Below are 21149 nucleotides of genomic sequence, written 5' to 3' on the forward strand. Positions count from 1 at the left end.
GAGACAGGAAAATAAATACCAGAGACCGAAGTAGGGTTTGGAATGAAATATTTTCTTAACATAAGAATATTTCATAAATTACAGAATTATAGCTCCAATACAAAAATAGAAACAAGATTAAATATGGAATGTGTGTTACATAAAAAGCTTTTGAAAATTATTGCCACTTACAAGGCAAACCCTAATTTGGCATTAAAAAAAAAAAGTACCAGTTTAAGACTTTATACATATTTACAACACCCAAAGGTTCAAAGAGAATTGCTGAGGCAATGTCAACCAATATATTGAATAAACAAGTAGAAAAATAATTTACACTGAGGGAGGTACAATAAATGTTTTTGCTAAGAAGGTCAGTCGGTCTCTCCCTCTGACAGGAAAATCCAGTGCTCAGTAACCATTCTGGAATCCAGCTTCACTTGTGTCAATATCATGTTCCTTTACAGGGGTGGGGAGAAGAAAGGACAATATACAGTAAAAGTTATACACTTAAAAACAAAACAAAACCCTTCACCTTTAAAATGTACTTTTACTGATGTAAACCTGGAAGCCCTATTAATGAAACAGCTGATCAGAAGGGAGGCGCTCACAATTGACCCAGCAGCCCTAAACTTTGTAGCACCATCAGGAATGCTCTATTCTCAGTTACTGAGACCCAGAGCCTCAAAAGTATTTAGGCTCCCAACTCCCACTGAAATCAAAAGCAGTTAGGAGCCTAAATACCTTTGAAGATCTGGTTCTAACAGACTATAGTGACCTGGCTGGAGGCCCAAGCCATGAAGACAGAGTACCTTGAGTTGCAAGGAGGGAGAGAGAGACAGAGACACAGTAGGGCATGCAGTAAGCAGCAGAAGGGGGTATCAGATCTGAATGAAGCTAATCCCCCGACGCAGCCACAAAGAGCCGCCCTTTGCTGTGAGTAGAGCACCCCATGACAGAGGGTCATACCTAACATCATACTTTCCATACATTAGCTGTTCTGCTATTAAAACAATGTACCTGATTCAACTTCTTGAACTCCACCACTTGGAAGAAGATGTGCTCCAAGATATGCTTGGCATCTTGCTGCTCCTTTGGGAGTTTGTTTGTTACCCCTAAGATATCACCACATTTTCTGACATAAAACTCCAGGTCGTCTTCAGTACCTAACAAGGACGCACAGAGTGAGGGAGACAAATCACACACACACACACACTCTCTCTCTCTCACACTCACGGAAATCATTCATGCATAAAGACATGGACCAGAAAGCAGAAGCAAAATGAGAGACCCATTAATATCAAATCAGCTGCAGTCCCACTACTGAGATTCACTGCAGGATCAGGGATTCTGACTGGCCCCACTAGATCCTGATACTGAACACTTTAAAGTATTTTTTAGAGTAATGTCCATCACAAATTAGTGAGAGGAATCTAGGATCCTTTAACATGTATGGGTCCAAGAATCATATTCTAGTGACCACAGCATTGGAAGTCATTCTGGACAATGACTGGAGAGGAAGGCAGGAGACTCAGAAAAAGAAGAGTCACTCTGCTATTAACATTTTGATCTACAACATGTCATGCATGTGAGAAGGATATTTTCCATGGACCTGATTTCCAGAGATACTGAGAACCCCTAACCCTAGATGAAATCAATGTGAAGCTGTAGGGGCACCGTACATCTGAAAATCAGGCCCTATATTCCTACTGCAGCTAAAATGTGTCAAGTTATTTTGCTAAAGTTTTTCTCAAAAGAATGGGACTTCTGTATAAATATGAATGTAATCCAACTTCAGAAGTTTGCCTTGCTTACATTTGTTTGTAATCTGTGCAAGACGAGCTTTCTCAGAGGAGAACGTTTCATCTAAGTCAAACAGGTCCAGACTGGGCGGAGGTAATTCTCTGAAAGCAGGTGGGAAAACCTACAAGAGAAGATTTAATGTATTTTACTGTCAAGTGTTTTCCTTACATGCTATAGAAAGCTAGGAGATAGCTTTCAACTTGGATATCAGTAGAGCCTTTTGAAAATCTATGATAAGCCAAAACTCCACAATAAACTGAACACATTTCAAAACTTCATTTGTATTTCATATAGAGCTGTCGATTAATTGCAGTTAACTCGCACAAGTTAATTTTTTTGACTTAATCACGATTCATCGCAGTTTTAATCACACTGTTAAAAGAATACAGATTGAAATTTATTAAATATTTTTGGATTTTTTTCCTACATTTTCAAATATGTTTATTTCAATTACAACACAGAATACAAAGTGTACAGTGCTCACCTTATTTTTTATAACAAATATTTGCACTGTAAAAATGATAATAGTATTTTGCAATTCACCTCATACAAGTACTGTAGTGCAATCTTTATCGTGAAAGTGCAACTTATAAACGTAGAAATATTTGTGTTACATAACTGCACTCAAAAACGAAACCATTATAAATCTTTAGAGCCTGTAAGTCCAGTCGGTCTTACTTCTTGTTCAGCCAATTGCTCAGACAAACAAGTTTGTTTACATTTGCAGGAGATAAGGCTGCCCGCTTTTTGTTTACTGTGTCATCTGAAAGTGAGAACAGGATTTTGCATGGCACCGTTGTAGCTGGCGTCGCAAGGTATTTACATGCCAGATGCGCTAAAGATTCAATATGTTCCTTCATGCTTCAATCACCATTCCATAGGACATGCGTCCATGCTGATGATGGGTTTTGCTCAATAATGATCCAAAGCAGTACAGACCAACACGTGTTCATTTTCATCATCTGAGTCAGATGCTACCAGCAGAAGGTTGATTTTCTTTTTTGGTGGTTAGGGTTCTGTAGTTTCTGCATCAGAGTATTGTTCTTTTAAGATTTCTGAAAGCATGCTTCACACCTCACCCCTTTCAGATTTTGGAAGGCACTTCAGATTCTTAAACCTTGAGTCGAGTGCTGTAGCTATCTTTAGAAATCTCACATTGGTACCTTCTTTGTGTATTGTCAAATCTTCAGCAAAAGTGTTCTTAAAAATGACCTACAGGTGCTGGGTCATCATCCAAGACTACTATAACATGAAATATATGGCAGAATGTGAGTAAAACAGCTGGGAACATACAATTCTCCACTAAGGAGTTCCATCACAAATTTAATTAATGCGGTTTTTTTTAATGAATGTCATCAGCATGGAAGCATGTCCTCTGGATTGGTGGCCGAAGCATGAAGGGGCATACGAATGTTTAGCAATATTTGGCATGTACCTTGCAATGCTGGCTACAAAAGTGTTATGCGCACACCTGTTCTCACTTTTAGGTAACACTGTGAACAAGAAGTGGGCAGCATTATCTCCTGCAAATGTAAACAAACTTATTTGTCTGAGCTATTGGCTGAACAAGAAGTAGGACCGAGTAGACCTGTTGGCTCTAAAGATTTATAATTGTTTTATTTTTGAATGCAGTTATTTTTTGTACATAATTCTACATTTGTAAGTTCAACTTTCACGATGAAGAGGTTGCACTACAGTACTTGTATTAGGCGAATTGAAAAAATACTATTTCTTTTGCTTTTTTTACAGTGCAAATATTTGTAGTCAGAAATAAATATAAAGTGAGCGCTGTACACTTTGTATTCTGTGTTGTAACTGAAATCAATATATTTGAAAATGTAGAAAACATCCACAAATATTTAAGTAAATGGTATTGTTAAAGTTATATCTCATAATATATAAGTAGTAGTAGTAGTAGTGTTTAAATTTTTTTTTTAATTGCGTGGTTAATCATGGTTAATTTTTTTAAATCGCTTGACAGCCCTAATTTCATAAAAATAACTAGATAGTCTACATATTGCCTAGGAACAAGCATGCCAGCACCTCTCCTTTTTCCCATTTCATTTTATTCTCTTAGTTGTTTTCTTTTTTAAACCAATTAAAACCAAGGACAAGAACTAGATCCTCTTCTGGCCTGGTTATTCCTATATAGGGGCCAAGAAACAGCTAGAGTCTGAATGTGCAGTTTCTATCGCATTCTTCTACTCAAGGCTTGTAAAAGATGTGTGTCTGCCCACCTCCACCCCCTTTCTACAGTCAAAGTAGCATGGGGTTCAGTCTCCAAAGCCTGTGATTCCTCGCAACTGCAGGAACAGCTCTGATGTGAGCTCAGCAAGGATAGAATAGCTCTGGTTGCTCCGCTGCCTCCTTGTGGGAGCCCTAACGAGAGCAGGATGGGAGCCTGACTACCTCTGCCTGAACCTAGGGAAAGAGTTAAGATACTGACTGTGGCCCCAGGACCTTTCTGAAATAACATTTGGCCTTCACACTAAAAACACTGGGCACCGCTGGCTCAGAGCAACATAAAGCAGCTACGGAGACTTGTGGAAACACTAGATGTATGGAGCATTTTAACATCTTCAGGATATAGTGGGTTCTGCTGGCAGCTGTCTCAGTTTGCTTATCCTGTGTGCACTTAAGGGGTTTCATTGTTTTCAGTCACATAATCTGACTGAACACACATTCATAAGACCATAAAGAGTGCTACTTCATAAAAGGCATGTACTAAGGCACTCAAATGGTTCTACCGTTTCTGTCTCTTCCATATAGTTCTTTACAATAAAGATAGAATCCACCTTGTAACATGAACCTATGCCTCTCAGGGGTCAGTAAGGAGCTCAGTCAGGTAAGATTACTCACAGCTGGCTGGAGTGCAGGTAGTGGAGTCTCAAACTGAGGCTGAATGAGCTGGAGAGGTTCATGTTTCACATTCAGCTGTTCATAAGATCTACAATCAAGAAAAAGGCACAGTCTGAGGAGATACATTGTCTGTTTACACTTGCATGTGTAAGATACAGACTGTGAATTTGAATTTGCCCAGGACACCAAGGTTAACACCCTATTTGTGAAAATATGTCATGGGTTCTTTTATGACCACACTTACACAGTAACTTTGATCTCTGCAACAACTACAAAGCAACTGCTTCTAAAAAATGGACAAGCACTCACTACAATGCAGATAGATTGCTCAGCTTTTCTGTTTGTAACCTATGGCATGTTTAAATCCAAGTGTCCTAGGGTGAAAGTTCAGGGTATGCATCTAATCGGCATCTTACAAGATTACATTAAGGAAGTGAAAGTGTTTCCTTCAGTATAGGTATGCTTCCAAACACACCAAGAGGAAATGCAGAATAAGACCAAACACACAAACACTTCATAGTTGCTAACTTGATAACTTTAGGGAGGGAGGTTGTATCCAGCTGATAAATTGACATATCAAAAAGCGTTGTGAAATCTCGTGGGTTCTCGTCTCCCTCTTGTAGACACACTCGTAGTCGCTCAGACAGCGTGGCTATATCCGGAAGCATCGTATAGTCTGAAATCTGAACACAATGACACTGCTATGAGTAAGGGGAACTACCTCAAATACGCTCCTCCTACTTTGCACTTCACTTAAAAAAAAAATCATTTTTTCTAGATGAGATAACTTCAGTTTACACTTTTTCCCTCCCAAGACTCTTCACAATGCAGGTCACTATACTTTGTTAAGAATGTCACAGAGAACTATTTAGTTTCATGTGAAAAGAAAGTGAACACGAGCGCCAGCTTGCCTGCTGCAGGTGGAAGCTAGGGTGCCAGGCCAGTCGGTCGGCTGTCCCTGTGGCCCCGGCTAGGCGCAGGGGCGATCAGAGAAGCTCTGAATCTGTGTGTGCCTACCCCCAACCGCAGCCAATGGGAGCTGCGGGGGCGGTGCCTGCAGGTGCACCACTGGCAGCGCGCACCATGCATAGCTGCCTGGCCACATCGTGGCCGCTTCCGGGAGCGGCACGGGGCCAGGGTGGGGGGGGATCCTGCCTTAGCCCTACTGCGCCACCAACTGAGAGCTGCCTGAGGAAAGCAGCACCCAGCCGGAGCCCACACCCCTCCCTGCACCCCTACCCCTGGCCCCAGCCCTGAGCACCAACCCACTCCCAAAGAATGTACACCCACCCCAAACCCCCTGCCATGAGCCCCCTCCCACACCCTAACTCCCTTCCAGAGCCTGCACCCCAACCCCCTGGGGAAAGGATTGTGCCCAGACTAGGAAGGTGTCCAGTCTGAGAAAGAAATTTATTGAAGCATCTCTAAGGATGAGATTTTACCTGTATTCAGTTGTATTACTGTATTAGGTTTAGATTTGCGTGTTTCGTTTTACTGTACTTGGTAATTCACTTTGTTCTGTCTGTTACTACTTGGAACCACTTAAATCCTACTTTCTATATTTAATAAAATCAATTTTTACTTATTAATTAACCCAGAATACGTATTAATACTTGGGGGTACAAACAGCTATGCGTATCTCTCTATCAGTGTTATAGAGGGCGAACAATTTATGAGTTTACCCTGTATAAGCTTTATACAAAGTAAAACGGATTTATATAGGGTTTGGACCCCATTGGGAGTTGGGCATCTGAGTGTTAAAGACAGGAACACTTCTGTAAGCTGCTTTCAATTGAGCCTACAGCTGTTAGGGGACATGGTTCAGACCTGGGTCTGGGTTTGCAGCAGGCTAGTGGGTCTGGCTCAGACCAGGCAGGGCACTGAAGTCCTAAGCTGACTGGGCAGGAAAGCAGGGTCAGAAGTAGTCTTGGCATATCAGGTGGCAGTCCCAAAGGGGTTTCTGTGATCCAACCCATCACAGAAACCAGTGGCAAATAGGATGCAAACACGTCCATGACTGACATTTTATGATGAATAACTACCCAAATACGGCAGAAAATCCTAATCTACAAGTGGCAAAAACGCCATGGATATCTCCAAAATTCCCCTGAAAACAGTTTCAGTTTTTGAGACCTTGAAGTTCATTCACTACAACATCTGGATGCAATACCAACAAAAGCCACATTAGAAGGTACATTAAAATACTGTTTGTTCTTACATCTCTCTCTAAAATGTTGAACATTTGAGTTCAGGATCCAAACTCAAATATCTAGGTAAACGCTCGTCCAGAACATCAGGGTTAGCATCCATGCTGATGTCTCAAAGAGCGCAGATAATGAGGACTGAATCTTGATCTGTGAGACTCCAGATTATGGGGGTTTAAGTAAGACTATAACTGGATTTTAATGTCTTCTAGTTATTTTCAATCAGTGGCAATTGACACATTATTACTCAACAACAAAAACATTTAACAAAATGCCCTGCTAGAGAGAGATTTGACTTGCCAGATTGCAGTCTGAAGAGACTTTCTAAACCTGAAAATTAAACAAAACTCTTAAGGCAGGGGAAGTCAATTATTTTTTGTCAAGGTCCAAATTTCTTGATTAAAGTATAGTCATGGTCCAGACTCCAGAGAAAATAAAATAATAATAATGATAATATGTAAATGAAAAGATTTAGGGGTCCCTTCAAAAGCATCCGGTGATCAGGATTTGGCCTGCTTGTCTGCCTATTTACTACCCTGTCCTAAGGGATCTGTAATAAGAACAGGTTTCAGAGTAACATCCGTGTATCTGTAATAAGAACATAGATACAGCCTTGAACTATGGGGTGCTAGGCAGGTACTTCTGTAATTCTGGTCCTAGTGGATTAAAACATTATTAGCTATCACACGATGCATGTCTCTTACCTCAGGGTCCTCTGCATCAATCTGATTTAAATGGATGTCCGTGGTTGTGAGCCACTGGAAAATCACATCCTGTGGATCCACAGATGCATGTTAATTTTTTTGGAGTGCCCGAATAATTTACTGTAATGCTAAAACACTTTAAAATTCCTTGTCAAATCCACCCGTTGGAAGAGATGACGTAAATATGAAAGAGCCGGATAAAACAACAAAGAATATCAGGGGGAGAAAAACGGTAATATTAAGAGTATTTGTATTACTTACCAAAGCAACAAAAACATGGCAAGGAGTGCACTTTATAATGGATGCAGGTCAATTGCAAGGCAAGAGGATGAAAACAATTCAGTTCATCCACCTGAATAACGTGGGCTGTCTGAAGTTCATAAGTGTTCTTGAAAAATGCAATAATGGGTAAATGATTGCTGAATTGTACTTTTAGGGGGAATACTTGAACAGTAGAGATTGCTAGCTACTGGACTTGGGCAAGGACTATGGGGACAAACTGGCAAGTGCAACTCAACTGAGTTGCGTTAACTTAGAGAGGTTAATTTGGCCTTATGTTTTTAACATGTATTTGTATAGCAATGCAAATCATGACAGTCCTTTATCAGCCAGTCAGAATACTCCTTTCATAATATTTGTTTTAAAAAGGAAAAAATGTATAGAGAGGTGCACGAAGCTCAAGATGCAGTTACAAATCAGCCTACAAAAGAAGTCATGTTACAAAGAAACACATACAGAAACTGAAAGAACATGTAGACACAAATTGCCTAATAATCTGGATCAAGTAGAACAGTTATCTAGGGCTAGAACAATTATTGTAATACCAAAATTCTCTAACCCCCTCCCCTTTTTTTTTAAATAAACAGACAGGGATGGTAATACATACCAACTTTTGTGAAGCACTTTGTGATATTTAAACAAAAGGAGCTGTAAGTGCAAAATATTATTGTGTTGCCACATTTCTAGCTGTGACAAATTTCAACTATTTAATGACCAAGAAAACCCTACTGCATATTTTAAACACACACACACAAACAATCATGGTCAAGAGAGCAGAAGCAGTAAAAAGCTTTCCAGAATTCCGCTTTGCAATATACAGAGTTAGGTGCTCAACTGCTATCAGTGCCTTTGAAAATCTCTCTCACTATTTCAATGCCAAGTCTGGTTCTCCATCCCCCAACTATTTCATAGTGATGCTAGTATCTGTGCTCTGGGAACAAACTACAAGGGTTGGGTGTGTTTGTGAATGCTATGAAAAGACTAATGATAATTTTAAAAAAGTCTACCATGATCTTGCCATTTTCTTCTTTATCCAAATATTGGTCACTGAACATGTGGCAAGATCCCAACACTGCCATTTTTCCACCTTGGTTCTGTCAACAAAGTTAACATATAAAAAAAGTCAGATCCCAAACATTCAGGGGATTTCATACCATGCTCTAAACTATTACATTATTTTAATTAGAGGGAAATGGGAACTTTGGAACAAGAAGTAGGTATGACAACTTGCAAGAGGACAATCTGTTGAACGTGTAGCATTAGTATAAAATAAATGCATTATTTTAGAAGATTTATTCTTTTATTAAGATTACCTTAGAAGAAGTGCTCTGTATGAATGGGATTGGAGGGCTATTTCATGGGCATTCCACAAAGCAGAGCAACAAATAAGATTACATCAACAATAAGCAAATTGTATGTATTTTATTGTAGTTTTTGACTCTTTAAAAAAAACAAACCTACTCATCAATAGGAGCAAGAAAGATAAGATCTTAACTGAGATTAATACATAGGTGCGCATGAGATTAGTTCTCTTAAGTAATTCAGAGTCAGTACCTGCAAAAGTAAGGCATGCATGCAAGTCAACATAGCTTTCAAAGCCCCAGGCTAGCTAACAAAACAAAGGCATAGCAATTTTTGCTGTTTATAAGTAGAGTTACAAAAAATGCAGACAATTATATTTTAATTAGCTGAATTAAAAATGTCATATAAAGAATTATGTAAAAGGACACCCTTCCCCCAAAGAAATAGTAAGTTTTCAAGACAGCACAACAACCAATAATATTTCTTGTGGGCACCAAGATAAAAATTCATAGCAAATAATGTAACCATAAAAACTGCTGTTGTAAAGAACTTGAACTTGCTTCAAACAGGGTTCCAGTTTACTTGTATTGATCAAAGGATAAACATAATGGTAAATTTCTGAGTATGAATGGAATGCTTGTACTTTCTATTTAGCTCCTACTTGGCAAATGACCCCAGGAAAGGAAACAACCTAAAGCAAGTGACTTTTATCGCCTAACACATCCTCAGCTGTTACTGTTTCACAGAATCATAGAAATGTAGGGATAGAAGGAACCTTAAGAGGTCATCTAGTCCAGTCCTTCGTGCAAGACCAAGTACACTAGATCATTGTGACAGACTGTACCCCATGTACATTCTTTTTACAAAACCATTTTGTACAAAGTATACCTTGTGAGGTATCACTTGAAAACTCAATCTGCTGAACATTATTGTCCTGGTAAAATGTGTGGCAACACTGTATGTAAATTTATAAGATTCTACTGTATAATATTGCTGTGCCAAGTTCCAAAGTTAGAAAAACAGGCCCAAACCAGTTTTTCAGACACAAAAGACATACTGACACCCTGGCCAAGAATCAGCATAATCAAATGGACTATCGTGGGCTATCAACTGATTAAGAAGCCATTCTTTGGCCGGAAGAAGGGTAAGAACGAGAACTTTACATATTGGCAATAGAACAGCTGAGGGGTTTCTGGGTAAACAGACTGACTGTAACCTGAACCCCAGCTGGAGGTAATCCTCAAAGAGGGGAAAACAGTATAAGAATGAGAAACAGAGGCTTCCAAATCGACTCTCTCTACTCCACTCGTCTCTGCTCACAGCAGCAACACCTGAAGAAACACTGAACCGTAGGAGGGGTCCTGGTCTGGAGGCTTCCAGTCAATAAAGACTGTGAAGAGTACAGGGTGAGAAAAACCTTTGCTTTGAATCCATTAAGCTTGCTAAATTGGATACCAATCTGCATTTTATCTTTTATTTTACTTGTAACCCATTCTGACTTTTATGCCTCATTACTTGTAATCACTTAAAATCTATTTTTCTGTAGTTAATAAACTTGTTTTATTATTTTATCTAAACCAGTACGTGTTTGGATTGAAGTGTTGGGAATCTCCACTTGAGATAACAAGGTTTGTGAATATCATTTTCTATTAATGAAATGCATAGTCCAGTAGAGTGCTGGCCAGTAAAAGATGCACATTTCTGGGAGAAGATCTGGGACTGAGAAGTTGCTGGCATCGCTCTGTATGTAATTCATGAGTGACTGGACGCAGCATTCAAGTAATTCAGTTGGAACGGATTTTACATGTTAGAGGCTGTGTGTGCAAGTGGTTGCTCTACCAGCGAAGCAGTATAAAAGGCATGCCAGGTTAGAGATTTGAGAGGACACAACGGTTCAACAGTTCAAATTGTACTCTCAGGAATGTCACAATCTTCCTTGACAGGTGCTTGTCTAACCGGTTCTTTAAAATCTATAATGATGAGGATTCTACAACCTCCCTCGGAAGTCTATTCCAGTGCTTAACTATCTTTATAGTTAGATTTTCCAAATATCTAACCTAAAGCTCCCTTGCTACAGATTAGGCAATGACTTCTTGTGCTACCTTCAGTTGACATGGAAAACAATTGATCACCGTCCTTTTTATAACAGCTCTTACCATATCTGAAGACTTATCAAGTCCTCCCTCAGTCTTCTTTTCTCAAAACTAAACATGCCCGGTTTTTTTAACCTTTTCAAATAGGTCAGGTTTTCTAAACCTTCTATCATTTTGGTTACTCTTCTCTGGACTCCCTCCACTTGGTCCAGATCTTTCTTGAAGTGTGGCGCTCAGAACTAGATACAGTACTCCAGCTAATGCCTCACCATGGCCAAGTAGAGCGGGACAGTTACCTCCCATGTCTTACATACGACACTCCTGTTAATACACCTCAGACTGATATTAGCCTTTTTTGCAACTGCTTCGTATTGATGACTCATTTTCAATTTGTGATCCACTATACCCCCAGATCCTTTTCAGCAGTACTACTGCCTAGCCAGTTATTCCCCATTTTGTACTTGTGCATTTGATTTTTCTTTCCTGAATGTAGTACTTTGCACTTAACTTTATTGAATTTCATCTCATTGAATTCAGACCAACCCTCCAATTTTCAAGGTGATTTTGAATTTTAATCCCATCCTCCAAAGTGCTTGCAACCCCTCCCAATTTGGGATCATCTTCAAATTTTATAAGCATACTCTCCATTCCAAAACCAAGGCGCTAATGAACATACTGAATAGTACCAGACCCAGGACTGACACTTGTGGGACTCCATTAGATACATCCTCCCAGTTTGACAGCAAACTATTGATAACTACTCTCTGAGTACAGTCTTTCAACAAGTTATGCACCCATCCTACAGCAATTTCATCTAGACCACATCTCCCTAACTTAATTATGAAATTAAGATGTATCGTGTCTATTGCTTCCTCCCTATCCACAAGGCCAGTAACCCTCTCAAAAGAAGGAAATTAGGTTGGTTTGGAATTATATGTTCTTGACAAATCCAAGGGGCTATTCCTTATAACCCTATTATCCTCCAGGTGCTTACAAACTGATTGTACAGTAATTTGTTCCAGTACCTTTCTAGGTATCAAAGTTAGGCTTACTGGTCTATAATTTCCTCGTCCTCTTTGTTCCCCTTTTAAAAGATAGGTACAATGTTTGCCCTTCTCCAGTCCTCTGGAACCTCACTGGTCCTCCATGAGGTCTCAAAGACAGTCCTTAATGGTTCCAAGATTGCTTCAACTAGTTCCTTAGGATCAAGCCCTGCCGACTTGAATACATCTAACTTACCTAAATACAGTGGAACCCCATTAATCCAATCTCACTGGGACAGGGGCCAGATCAGATAATCAAAAATTCAGATAATCTGCAGAATGGACAAAGAGCTTCAGCTCTGGACAGTGGGCTCCCACTGTCAGCTCCGCTGCCTGCGGCTGAAGCATCAGTTTCCCATATTCCTGTGTGTGCACACTAGTGGCTTGGTTAATACTGAGAGCCAGATAGTAGAGGCTCGAATAAAGGGGGTTCTACTGTATTCTTTAACCTGTTCTTTCCCTATTTTGGCTTATACTCCTTCTTCCTTGTTAATATTAATTGTTTTATGTATCTGGTCACAATTTACCTTTTTAGTGAAAACTGAAGCAAAATAGGAACTAAACACCGCAGCTTTCTTCATGTTGTCATTTAAGCACTCTCCTTCATCTTTGTCTTACTCCTAATGTATTTAAAGAACCTCTTCTTATTGCCTGTTATGTCCCTTATTAGATTTAACTCATTTGTGCCTTAGTCTTTCTGATTTTGCCCCTACAAGCTTGTGTTATTCTTCTGCAGTCCTCCTTAACAATATGTCGATGTTTCCACTTTGTGTAAGATTCCTTTTAGATTTTCAGGACTTTAAAGAGCTCCTGATGGAGCCATGCTGGCCTCTTACTATTCTTCATATCATTCCTTCACATTGGGATAGTTTGTTTTTGTATCTTTAAATAGCATCTTCTTGAGAAACTGCTAGCTCACCTGAACTCATCTTTCCCTTACATATTCTTCCCATGGGACCTTACCCCTGTTAAAATCTGCTTTTTTGAAGTCATTGTCCTTATTCTGCTGCTCTCACTCCTTCCTTTCCTTAGACCTGGTCTACGCTGGGGGTGGGGAGAAATCCATCTAAGTTATGCAACTTCAGCTACGTGAATAACGTAGCTGAAGTCGATGTACTTAGATCTACTTACTGTGGTGTCTTCACTGCGGTAAGTCAATGGCTGATGCTCTCCCGTCAACTCTGCCTGCGCTTCTCGCCCTGATGGAGTACCAGAGTCGATGGGAGAGCGCTTGGCGGTCAATTTATCGTGTCTAGACTAGATACGATCACTGCCTGTCGATCCAGTGGGTAGACAAACTCTTAGAAAAATGAACTCTATCACTTATCAATCACTTTCACCCAAACTGCCTTCAACTTTTAAATTCGCAGCCATTTCTTCCCTATGTGTCAGAATCAAAACTAAAATGGCTGTCCACCTGGCTGCTTCCTCCACCTTCTGAAACAAAAAGTTGTCCCCCATTCATTCCAAGAACTTATTGGAAATTTTGAATTTTGATGCATTACTTTTCCAGTGGATGTCAGGGGAATTAAAGTCCCCCATAACTACTAGGTCTGTGTTTTGGATATTTCTGTTATTTTGTTCTCAAAAAGCCTCATTTACCTCCTTTTTGATTTCCTTATTAAGCTTATCTACTGTTCTTCTATTATATATTGCTATTCTTTTCCCTACCTCACTTTTCTCAAACAGATTATATATTTTCTTTCTAATCCTTTTCTCTGCCCTGACAGAGATTCTACCATTGTCTTCAGCTTCATCCTCCAGCATTTTGTCTATAATTTCCTCCAGCTAAATAGAAAAAAAGAAAGCCTAATTAAAGATCAGTTCTATTCCCTTGACTTTCATGCTATTTTCTTATATCAAAAGGGAGATTGCCAGGGAGAGCACGTGATGAGAACTCTGATGGAAACAACATTTTCTTACCCCCTCTGAGGAAAGAAGCAGAATCTTTAGAAGATCATTGGTAATTTTGTTGAGAATCAAGGGCCAAACTTCCATATAGCCGAGGCACGCTGTTGTGCTCACAAAATATACAAGCCCTTTCACTTGTGCAGTGAAATCAGATCACACACACAAATTATGAATTAGATGGATAGGCATGCACAGTTATCTGATTTGCACATGCAATTGTTGCCTAAATAAATTTAAAAGACTGGCTTCAGATTATCAGGTTCTCATCTCACAGACAAGCATTCATTTAATTTTCTCACTATATCAAAACCAAAAGAAAACTTATACATTCAGAAATTTAGGGAAGATAACATTCACTAAAATTTAATTAAAGAGCTTTTAAAAATACATTACACATTTATGCCGTCTCCTTTGCGACAAACCTGCTAGCAGCAACTGTGTTTAAATTCACATTTCTGATCCAGTTTCCTTGGCCTGTATGGTCTAGAATTTTTTTCATCTGACAACCCTGTTAGACTTCAGTTATTAACTGATGCAACGGATTACCTAAGGGTTGGAATAACCACTTTACAGTTTAGTCCATAGCACTGGTATGTTGTTATGGTTCTCAGATAAAATATTCCTGTCCAAGGAAAGAGTGCTAGAACTCAACTAAACAGCAGTTTTGAAATGCAATTTGAACCGGCACAGTTCTGATCCACGGGGGATCAAGGCTTTATATGGACTTGATGGTTAACATATTACAGAAATGTATGTTTGTACATGTAATTTCAAAATGACCACATGTATAAACACTCGCTCCATAAATGTAAATAAGAGTGGTGGGCGAGAAAACTGTTCCGTCTATCATTGCCATGGAAGTAGGCAGGCTGCGATTTGGCAAGTGCTGCCCCAGGCTCCCCTGTCTTAAATGCGCTGGCGACCTTGTCATAATATGACTTCATGCACTTTTATTGCCTCTAATTTTTTATGGGGTCTATTTTATCCATAACATGCATCTGTAACTTTGTGCACATTTAGGGGAGGAGTCCCTACATCGCTAAGATACCAAATATAAAATTTCATGTTAACATATTAACCATTAAATGTAAGCATCACTTAGTACTTATTATGGAGAAATGTTTGCAAACTAGCAAGTACCAAACCAAAGTCAATGGCTAAGATCATGGATACAAACATCTTTTCAGTTCCAGAGTCCCTAACTCAAAATTGCCTACCTATGCAGCTGAACTGATAATGGTTACTACATGGTTACTACAATGGTGGAAAGAGAGTAAAACTGGAAATAAGAAACAAAAAGTACATAATCTTTGGTGATGATCAAACATTTTTCTTCTTTGAACTCTGTGCAATAGAGCTTTCCAGAAAAAAGAATCAAAGAATTGTCAAGCGGGCTCAAGGGCTCATAGGTGCTTTGGGAGTAGAAACAGGTGTATGTAGATCTGCCACACCATACCGTTGCATTTCTTTACTGGGGGATGGATAGCTTATTTCATGCAGTATTGTACCTTATAATGGTAAAAAGCCAGAATGGGTCTGTTGAGTGGAAAGCAGACAGATCCTGTGGACAGAACAGCCACTGCTGGTTTCATCACATTCAGTGTGGCACCAAATGGATACACAAAAGTGAGAGCCCTGCAGAAAATACAAGCGTTTCATTAGTGTCTGCTAAATTTCAGAGACTAGATTTCTTAACTTTAGATTTGTCGATGATATTCCTGATAAGTGACTGATGTTCAATTCTGCATTGTTTGTTTAGAGTTAGAGGCATGAGTAATATTAACCAAGCTGAGACTCAGATTTTCAAATGCATAATTTGGCACACGTACAAGTCATGGTCTGTGTGCATAAATCCTGACTTGTGTCAGGAACAGTGCAGGCTCACAAAAGCACACTTTTGAAATCTTGCTGACTAGAATAAGATGTGGGAATATTTCCAGAGTTTTTTATGGTTGGAATTTTCAAGAAGTTTAAGTGTAACGTTTTGGTTATCTCTCAGGTATTCCTAGATACGAGAGACAAGTAGGGGTAATTAACTCTCAAATAAATATTCTGGAACATAACTATACTAAATGTTTCTGCACTTAAATTCTTTCCTATAATGAGCACCGTAATCAGTACAGCCCCGAAATAAACCATAAGAAAGAACACAATTAGCTACAGCTGTTTGTGGAAAGGCTGATGGTTCTTCAGTATTCTTCTGCCCAGAGCAAAGTAAAGGAACTACAAGGGGAGAGAAAGAGAAAAAACCACCAAATTCTTCAAGTGTATGAGTCTCTCTGGATTAGCACCTTTCCCCCCCTTCTATTGAACTCTTCTTGCCTATGCCTAATCCACTCAATTCTATACGTCTGCAAGGTACTAAGGATGTTCACCATTTTATGTCCTTTAAGCCTTTTCAAATCCACATACAAGGTTCATTTAATCATCACAGGTCTGGACAGTAGGAATAGATGGGACTCCCTTCAGAACCCTTCATTGTTACTCAGATTGGCTGGCAAGCGTTGCTAAAGAATTCATCCATTTAGGATTGAAACTAGAGAAGCAAGAAGCGGAGACCAACAAATGAATTAGGACATCTTAACAGAAGCACTGTGTACTTCAGTCATTGCCCTGGCCCAATAATTTAACTCTTCATGACTGTACTAAATCTTTCCTTTGAAAAAGCTAGTGAAGAAAATACACTTACTGTGAGTCATTTCCACTGTTGTCTTCATCCATTATCCCAAGCACTGCTTTCCCTGCAGCTCTGCTGATTTCCCTAGAAGAGGTGGAAACACAAATCTGATTAAAGTTACATGAATTTGCAATAATGTTACTCACAGATTTAGATCCCCAAAACAATTACCTATTCAAAACTCCATTGGAGACTAAGGCTTCCTTAGGATGAAAGTACTTATAATATACATTTCTCACCACAGCATCTTAAAGAAAAAAGAAGAAATTTAAATCTTTTATGGAGGCAGTTTGTCTAGTACTTAGAACATAAGATTGAGAGTGATGAGATGTGGGTTCGATTCCTATTTTTAATGCTACAAGCCTGGGGCTTATTTGGTTCCCAGCGTAACTTGGAACAGCCTTAACCTATGGCCTCTTTTTGGACCTGCAACTTCAGGCATCAAAAGACAGTGGGAACACTTATTCCAAAATTCAGATGAAGATATGCAGACACCTAATCACCTGAAGTGCAGGCACAATCATGTGTCTACCTGCCTTCACTTGAACCTGCAATTATTTTCAAGCACAGACAGGGAGGCCAGGTTTAAAAAATAAATAAATAAAAAATCTGGTTCAACAAGTTCAAATTTTTATTGTGTGTCTTAGAGGTTTCCAAAACTATGATGAACTCAATAACACCCCGGTGCAATAAAGAGTGAACCCACTACCCAACTGCCACTAAAACATCTGAAAAATGTCTTATTTGGTGAGGACACACTGCTTATTTACACTTGGATATTGCAAGAACAGCTGAATGGAATTTTACGAGACTGCAAAAAAATTCACTGCTGGGTTGAGAATGAGTATGGAATAACTCAGCTCACAGACTATTTTTCTCTCTCCTAAAAGACAAACACTTGAGGGAAAAGAAGGCTTATAATGGAAGTGGCTTTGAAACCCTAATTTGTAATAAGAACCATACATGGTTTGCATCTACAAAAGTTCAAGTTACCATTATTGACCATGATTCCATACTCTTCTAACAAGAAGTTAATATTGGTGTCATATCGGGATTCACCACCTTCTCCCAGCATCACCAGGATATCCCCACCCTCTTCTAGATATTTCTTCAGAACCTCAAACTAAAACAATAAGATGGAAAAAAAAACAAGAACACAGTTAGAGGCGCTAAGTATAGAACTCCAAAGAACTATATGGAAATGAGGCATAAATGGTTTCAGCTACTTGCAACCAACTTGACTCTAGAAGATCAAGAAGCGTTCAAATCTAAATGTATGTAGAATAGGCTTTCCAAACAAAAATGCTATTACAGAATGTTTTGGGTCACCTTTCTTCTGTCTTCCTAGACAAATCTGGAAGCATAACTAATCTGCAAACCATTGTTGGCTTTTTTTCTTCTTTATGAATATTTCTTACCTCAGCTGCAGTGAACTTCTCTCTGGGCCCTGCTGTAATCCACAATTTTACCCCAGCTAGCTTCTCGGATGTGATCTCATCTTTTAAACTACAAATAAGTTAATAAAGAGACATATTACATTGTAATTTTAGATACAATCCACGACTGAATCCTGGGCTGCCTTTACATAAAGAACTAGGCAGAGGAACACAAAGCAAGTCACTTCAGTCAGTCACTTTACATCCGTTTACCCTGGTTTTAAATTTGATATTTTATTATCTCAAATAACTACCAATTTGAACTGATGAAGGAAAATAAGTATTCTAGAAAGACACTGTGGCAGATCCACAGCTGATGTAAATTGCTGCAGTTCAGTTGACTTCACTAGAGCTATGGCAATTTATATCAGCTGACAATCAGCTCCACTCTTATTTTTCTGTGTTTTAATTCTGATTACAGCAGGTGGGTGACCAATACCATAAACTTGATGTACAAAGGCTAGGGTTCAAATTATCTTGACATTTTTTCCTATCATTAGATATTCCATGCAGCACAGAGGAGTACACACACATTTGGAACCTCACCATTATCAGCTAAGCTCTGTCCTCTCCATTGCCACAGTACCTGAAAGTTCAAAATAAAAGTCCTCCAACACCATGCAACAGCAGAGCTACAGCTAATGCCACTGGGTAGAACCAAAGGAAATAATCCTTTTACCTTTCTATTAACATTCCCAAACATTTCTATATTATGAATTACCCCCAAAGTCAGCATTAAAATGGTCCCATCTCCAATTAGCTTACATGTAATTACTTGTTCATGTCAGTTTCAATCTTGTGCTATAAAGCATGAAAAAGAGAGCTGAAGAAAATCCCCCACCTCTGTATCTTCCATTTACTACGAAGCCTCTTCTGTAAGGACTTGTAACCACTGTTGACAGTGAAAATCTCCTTTTTGGATGCATTGAAGACTATGGTGTTCCGAAGCTCTGTCTCCATAGTGACCTCAAGAATGAAAGGAACGGAGAGAACCAAAATCAGAAAGGAAGAGCAAAAAAAGGTACTATTTCAGACCAGTCTCTGAATACGGAACGCATGCACGCAGATGCTGGCTGGCGTGGAATGTGTTGGTGCAGGAACGGAACATCTGAACTAGAAGAATTAGGCCTAAAGATGTCTTTGTTGTTGTTACTTAAAACGTTTACTGCAATTTTAAACAACATACAGACAGAAATATAAAATAAAACTAAAACCTACAAGAAACTTCCCTACACAATAAAAAGAAGAGGCAACATCCCAAGAAGCACCCAAGCTTTCTCATTTTGTTTCCTCAATATATGTAATCAAAAAGTTATATTAGATTCACTAACATTTTGTTTTGAAAAAAATCACAAAAAATAACATTAAAATGAGAGCTGCAATCTTTTATGGTTTTCAAAGAACAAATAGGACACCCCTGAGCTAAATTATTTGGACCAAGGGCCTTGTCTACTTTCTGTAAAGTAGCTACCACGCTGTTGGAATTCTATAAATAAAATAAATAACCACTACCTCTGGCCCCTCCTGGAAGTCAAGGTTGAAGCATAATCGCAGAGAATCAGACGGTTAGCTGGTTAAACTTAGGCTATGTTGACACTAGCATTTTCTGGCAAGTTTCACTATTGCACTACTAACCTGTTGCAGCAAAGGCATTTTTACCACTGAGTCACCTAACCCAGTTCAAAGCAGGTCTAAACACAGAGATAAATCTTTGGGACAACAGGGACTGTCTTTTTGCTCTGTATTTGTACAGTGCCTAGTACAATGGGGTCCTTATTCAGGGCTGGGGGTCCTAACTGCTACTGCAATATAAATAATAAAGCTATCTATCTCCATACTAGAGGGTAGCACCATGCATGCGGCGGGGGGTGAGTAGAGGGGAAGGGCATAGAGCAGGGGTGGCCAACCTGTGCATGAGCAGGAACCAGAATTTACCGATGTACATTGCTGAAGAGCCACAGTAATACATCAGCAGCAGCAGCCGCCCCTGCTCCCAGCGCCTCCCACCCACCAGTAGCCCGGCCAATCTGCACCTCACCCTCCCTTCCTTCCCACACCTCCTAATCAGCTGTTTTATGGGGAGGCAGGGGAGGGGGAGGAGCGAGGGCAGGGCAGGCTCAGGGGAGGGGGCGGGAAGAGTGGACAGGGGCAGGGCCTGTGGCAGAGCCAGGGGTTGAGCAGTGAACACACACACACACACACACCCCGGCCCATTGGAAAGCTGGGGCCGGAGTCGGTGCCTGGACCAGGAGCCGCATATTAACTTCTGAAGAGCCGCGTGTGGCTCCGGAGCCACAGGTTGGCCACCCCTGGCACAGAGCACCGGGGTGGTGCACCTTCACCTACTGTCTCCATGGGCAGCGTAGCACAGTGCGTGGTGGGGCGACCCCTGACCCACTGTCTCCGTGGGAGGGGTGGCACGCTGGCTCTGCCTGAGCGATGGGGGAGCTATGCTCTGTGCGACGGGGTGGCACAGTGCACACGGGGGTGGGCAGTTGGCGCTACCCCTTGACCTGGTGTCTCCATGGGCCTCCGCTCCACCTCCTCTGCGTGCCCCTCACAGTCCTACCCACCATCGCCCCGGGGGGAGGGGGGCGTGAACTCCCGGGCCTTACCCGCGGAGTCGCCACCATCTTCCTGCGCCCCGCCGCCGACCTCGGAGCGGTAACTAAGGGCCGCTCCTTGCCTAGCAACCGCCCTTCTGCGCACGCGCAGGGAATGAATTCAACGGAACACGCCCGCAACCAACACGGCGGCCGGAGCAGGCTTCACGTGATGACATCACGCCGGCCCCGCCCTCTCCCACCATTCCAGGGGACGGGAAAGTTGCACCTACTATTTCCTGGCACGGGGGGGGGGAGT

General features: G+C 40.4%; 1 protein-coding gene across 5 annotated transcripts; it reads right to left on the reverse strand.

The window, feature by feature from the left end:
• Positions 1-86: 86 nt before the first annotated feature.
• On the reverse strand, positions 87-20996 carry IFT52 (intraflagellar transport 52). Of its 5 annotated transcripts, XM_073309808.1 has the most exons (14): positions 20903-20996; positions 19129-19253; positions 18270-18357; positions 17845-17974; positions 17023-17098; positions 16864-16935; positions 15683-15809; positions 8833-8919; positions 7547-7615; positions 5167-5321; positions 4639-4726; positions 1792-1900; positions 997-1142; positions 87-435 (listed from the first exon to the last, which is right to left on the reverse strand). In XM_073309808.1, the coding sequence occupies exons 1-14, from the start codon at positions 20918-20920 to the stop codon at positions 388-390; spliced, it is 1338 nt and encodes a 445-aa protein (XP_073165909.1). In that variant the 5' UTR covers positions 20921-20996; the 3' UTR covers positions 87-387. The 5 variants fall into 5 exon arrangements, with proteins under 5 accessions (XP_073165909.1, XP_073165911.1, XP_073165910.1 ...); XM_073309810.1 differs by lacking the exon at positions 20903-20996 and having other exon boundaries at positions 19053-19137; XM_073309809.1 differs by lacking the exons at positions 18270-18357; positions 20903-20996 and having other exon boundaries at positions 19129-19236.
• Between the last annotated feature and the right edge of the window lie 153 nt (positions 20997-21149).

The sequence above is a fragment of the Lepidochelys kempii genome, chromosome 13 (assembly GCF_965140265.1).
Source record: "Lepidochelys kempii isolate rLepKem1 chromosome 13, rLepKem1.hap2, whole genome shotgun sequence".
In the NCBI taxonomy this organism is placed as follows: Eukaryota; Metazoa; Chordata; order Testudines; family Cheloniidae; genus Lepidochelys; species Lepidochelys kempii.

Bases quoted from the DNA above. Each gene is read 5' to 3' on its own strand.
- IFT52 (XM_073309808.1), bottom strand. The intron at 15,810-16,863 runs GTAAGTGTATTT...TATTTTCTGCAG, and splicing joins AACAGTGGAAATGACTCACA to GGCTCTCACTTTTGTGTATC. The intron at 436-996 runs GTACATTGTTTT...ACCCCTGTAAAG, and splicing joins AGTTCAAGAAGTTGAATCAG to GAACATGATATTGACACAAG.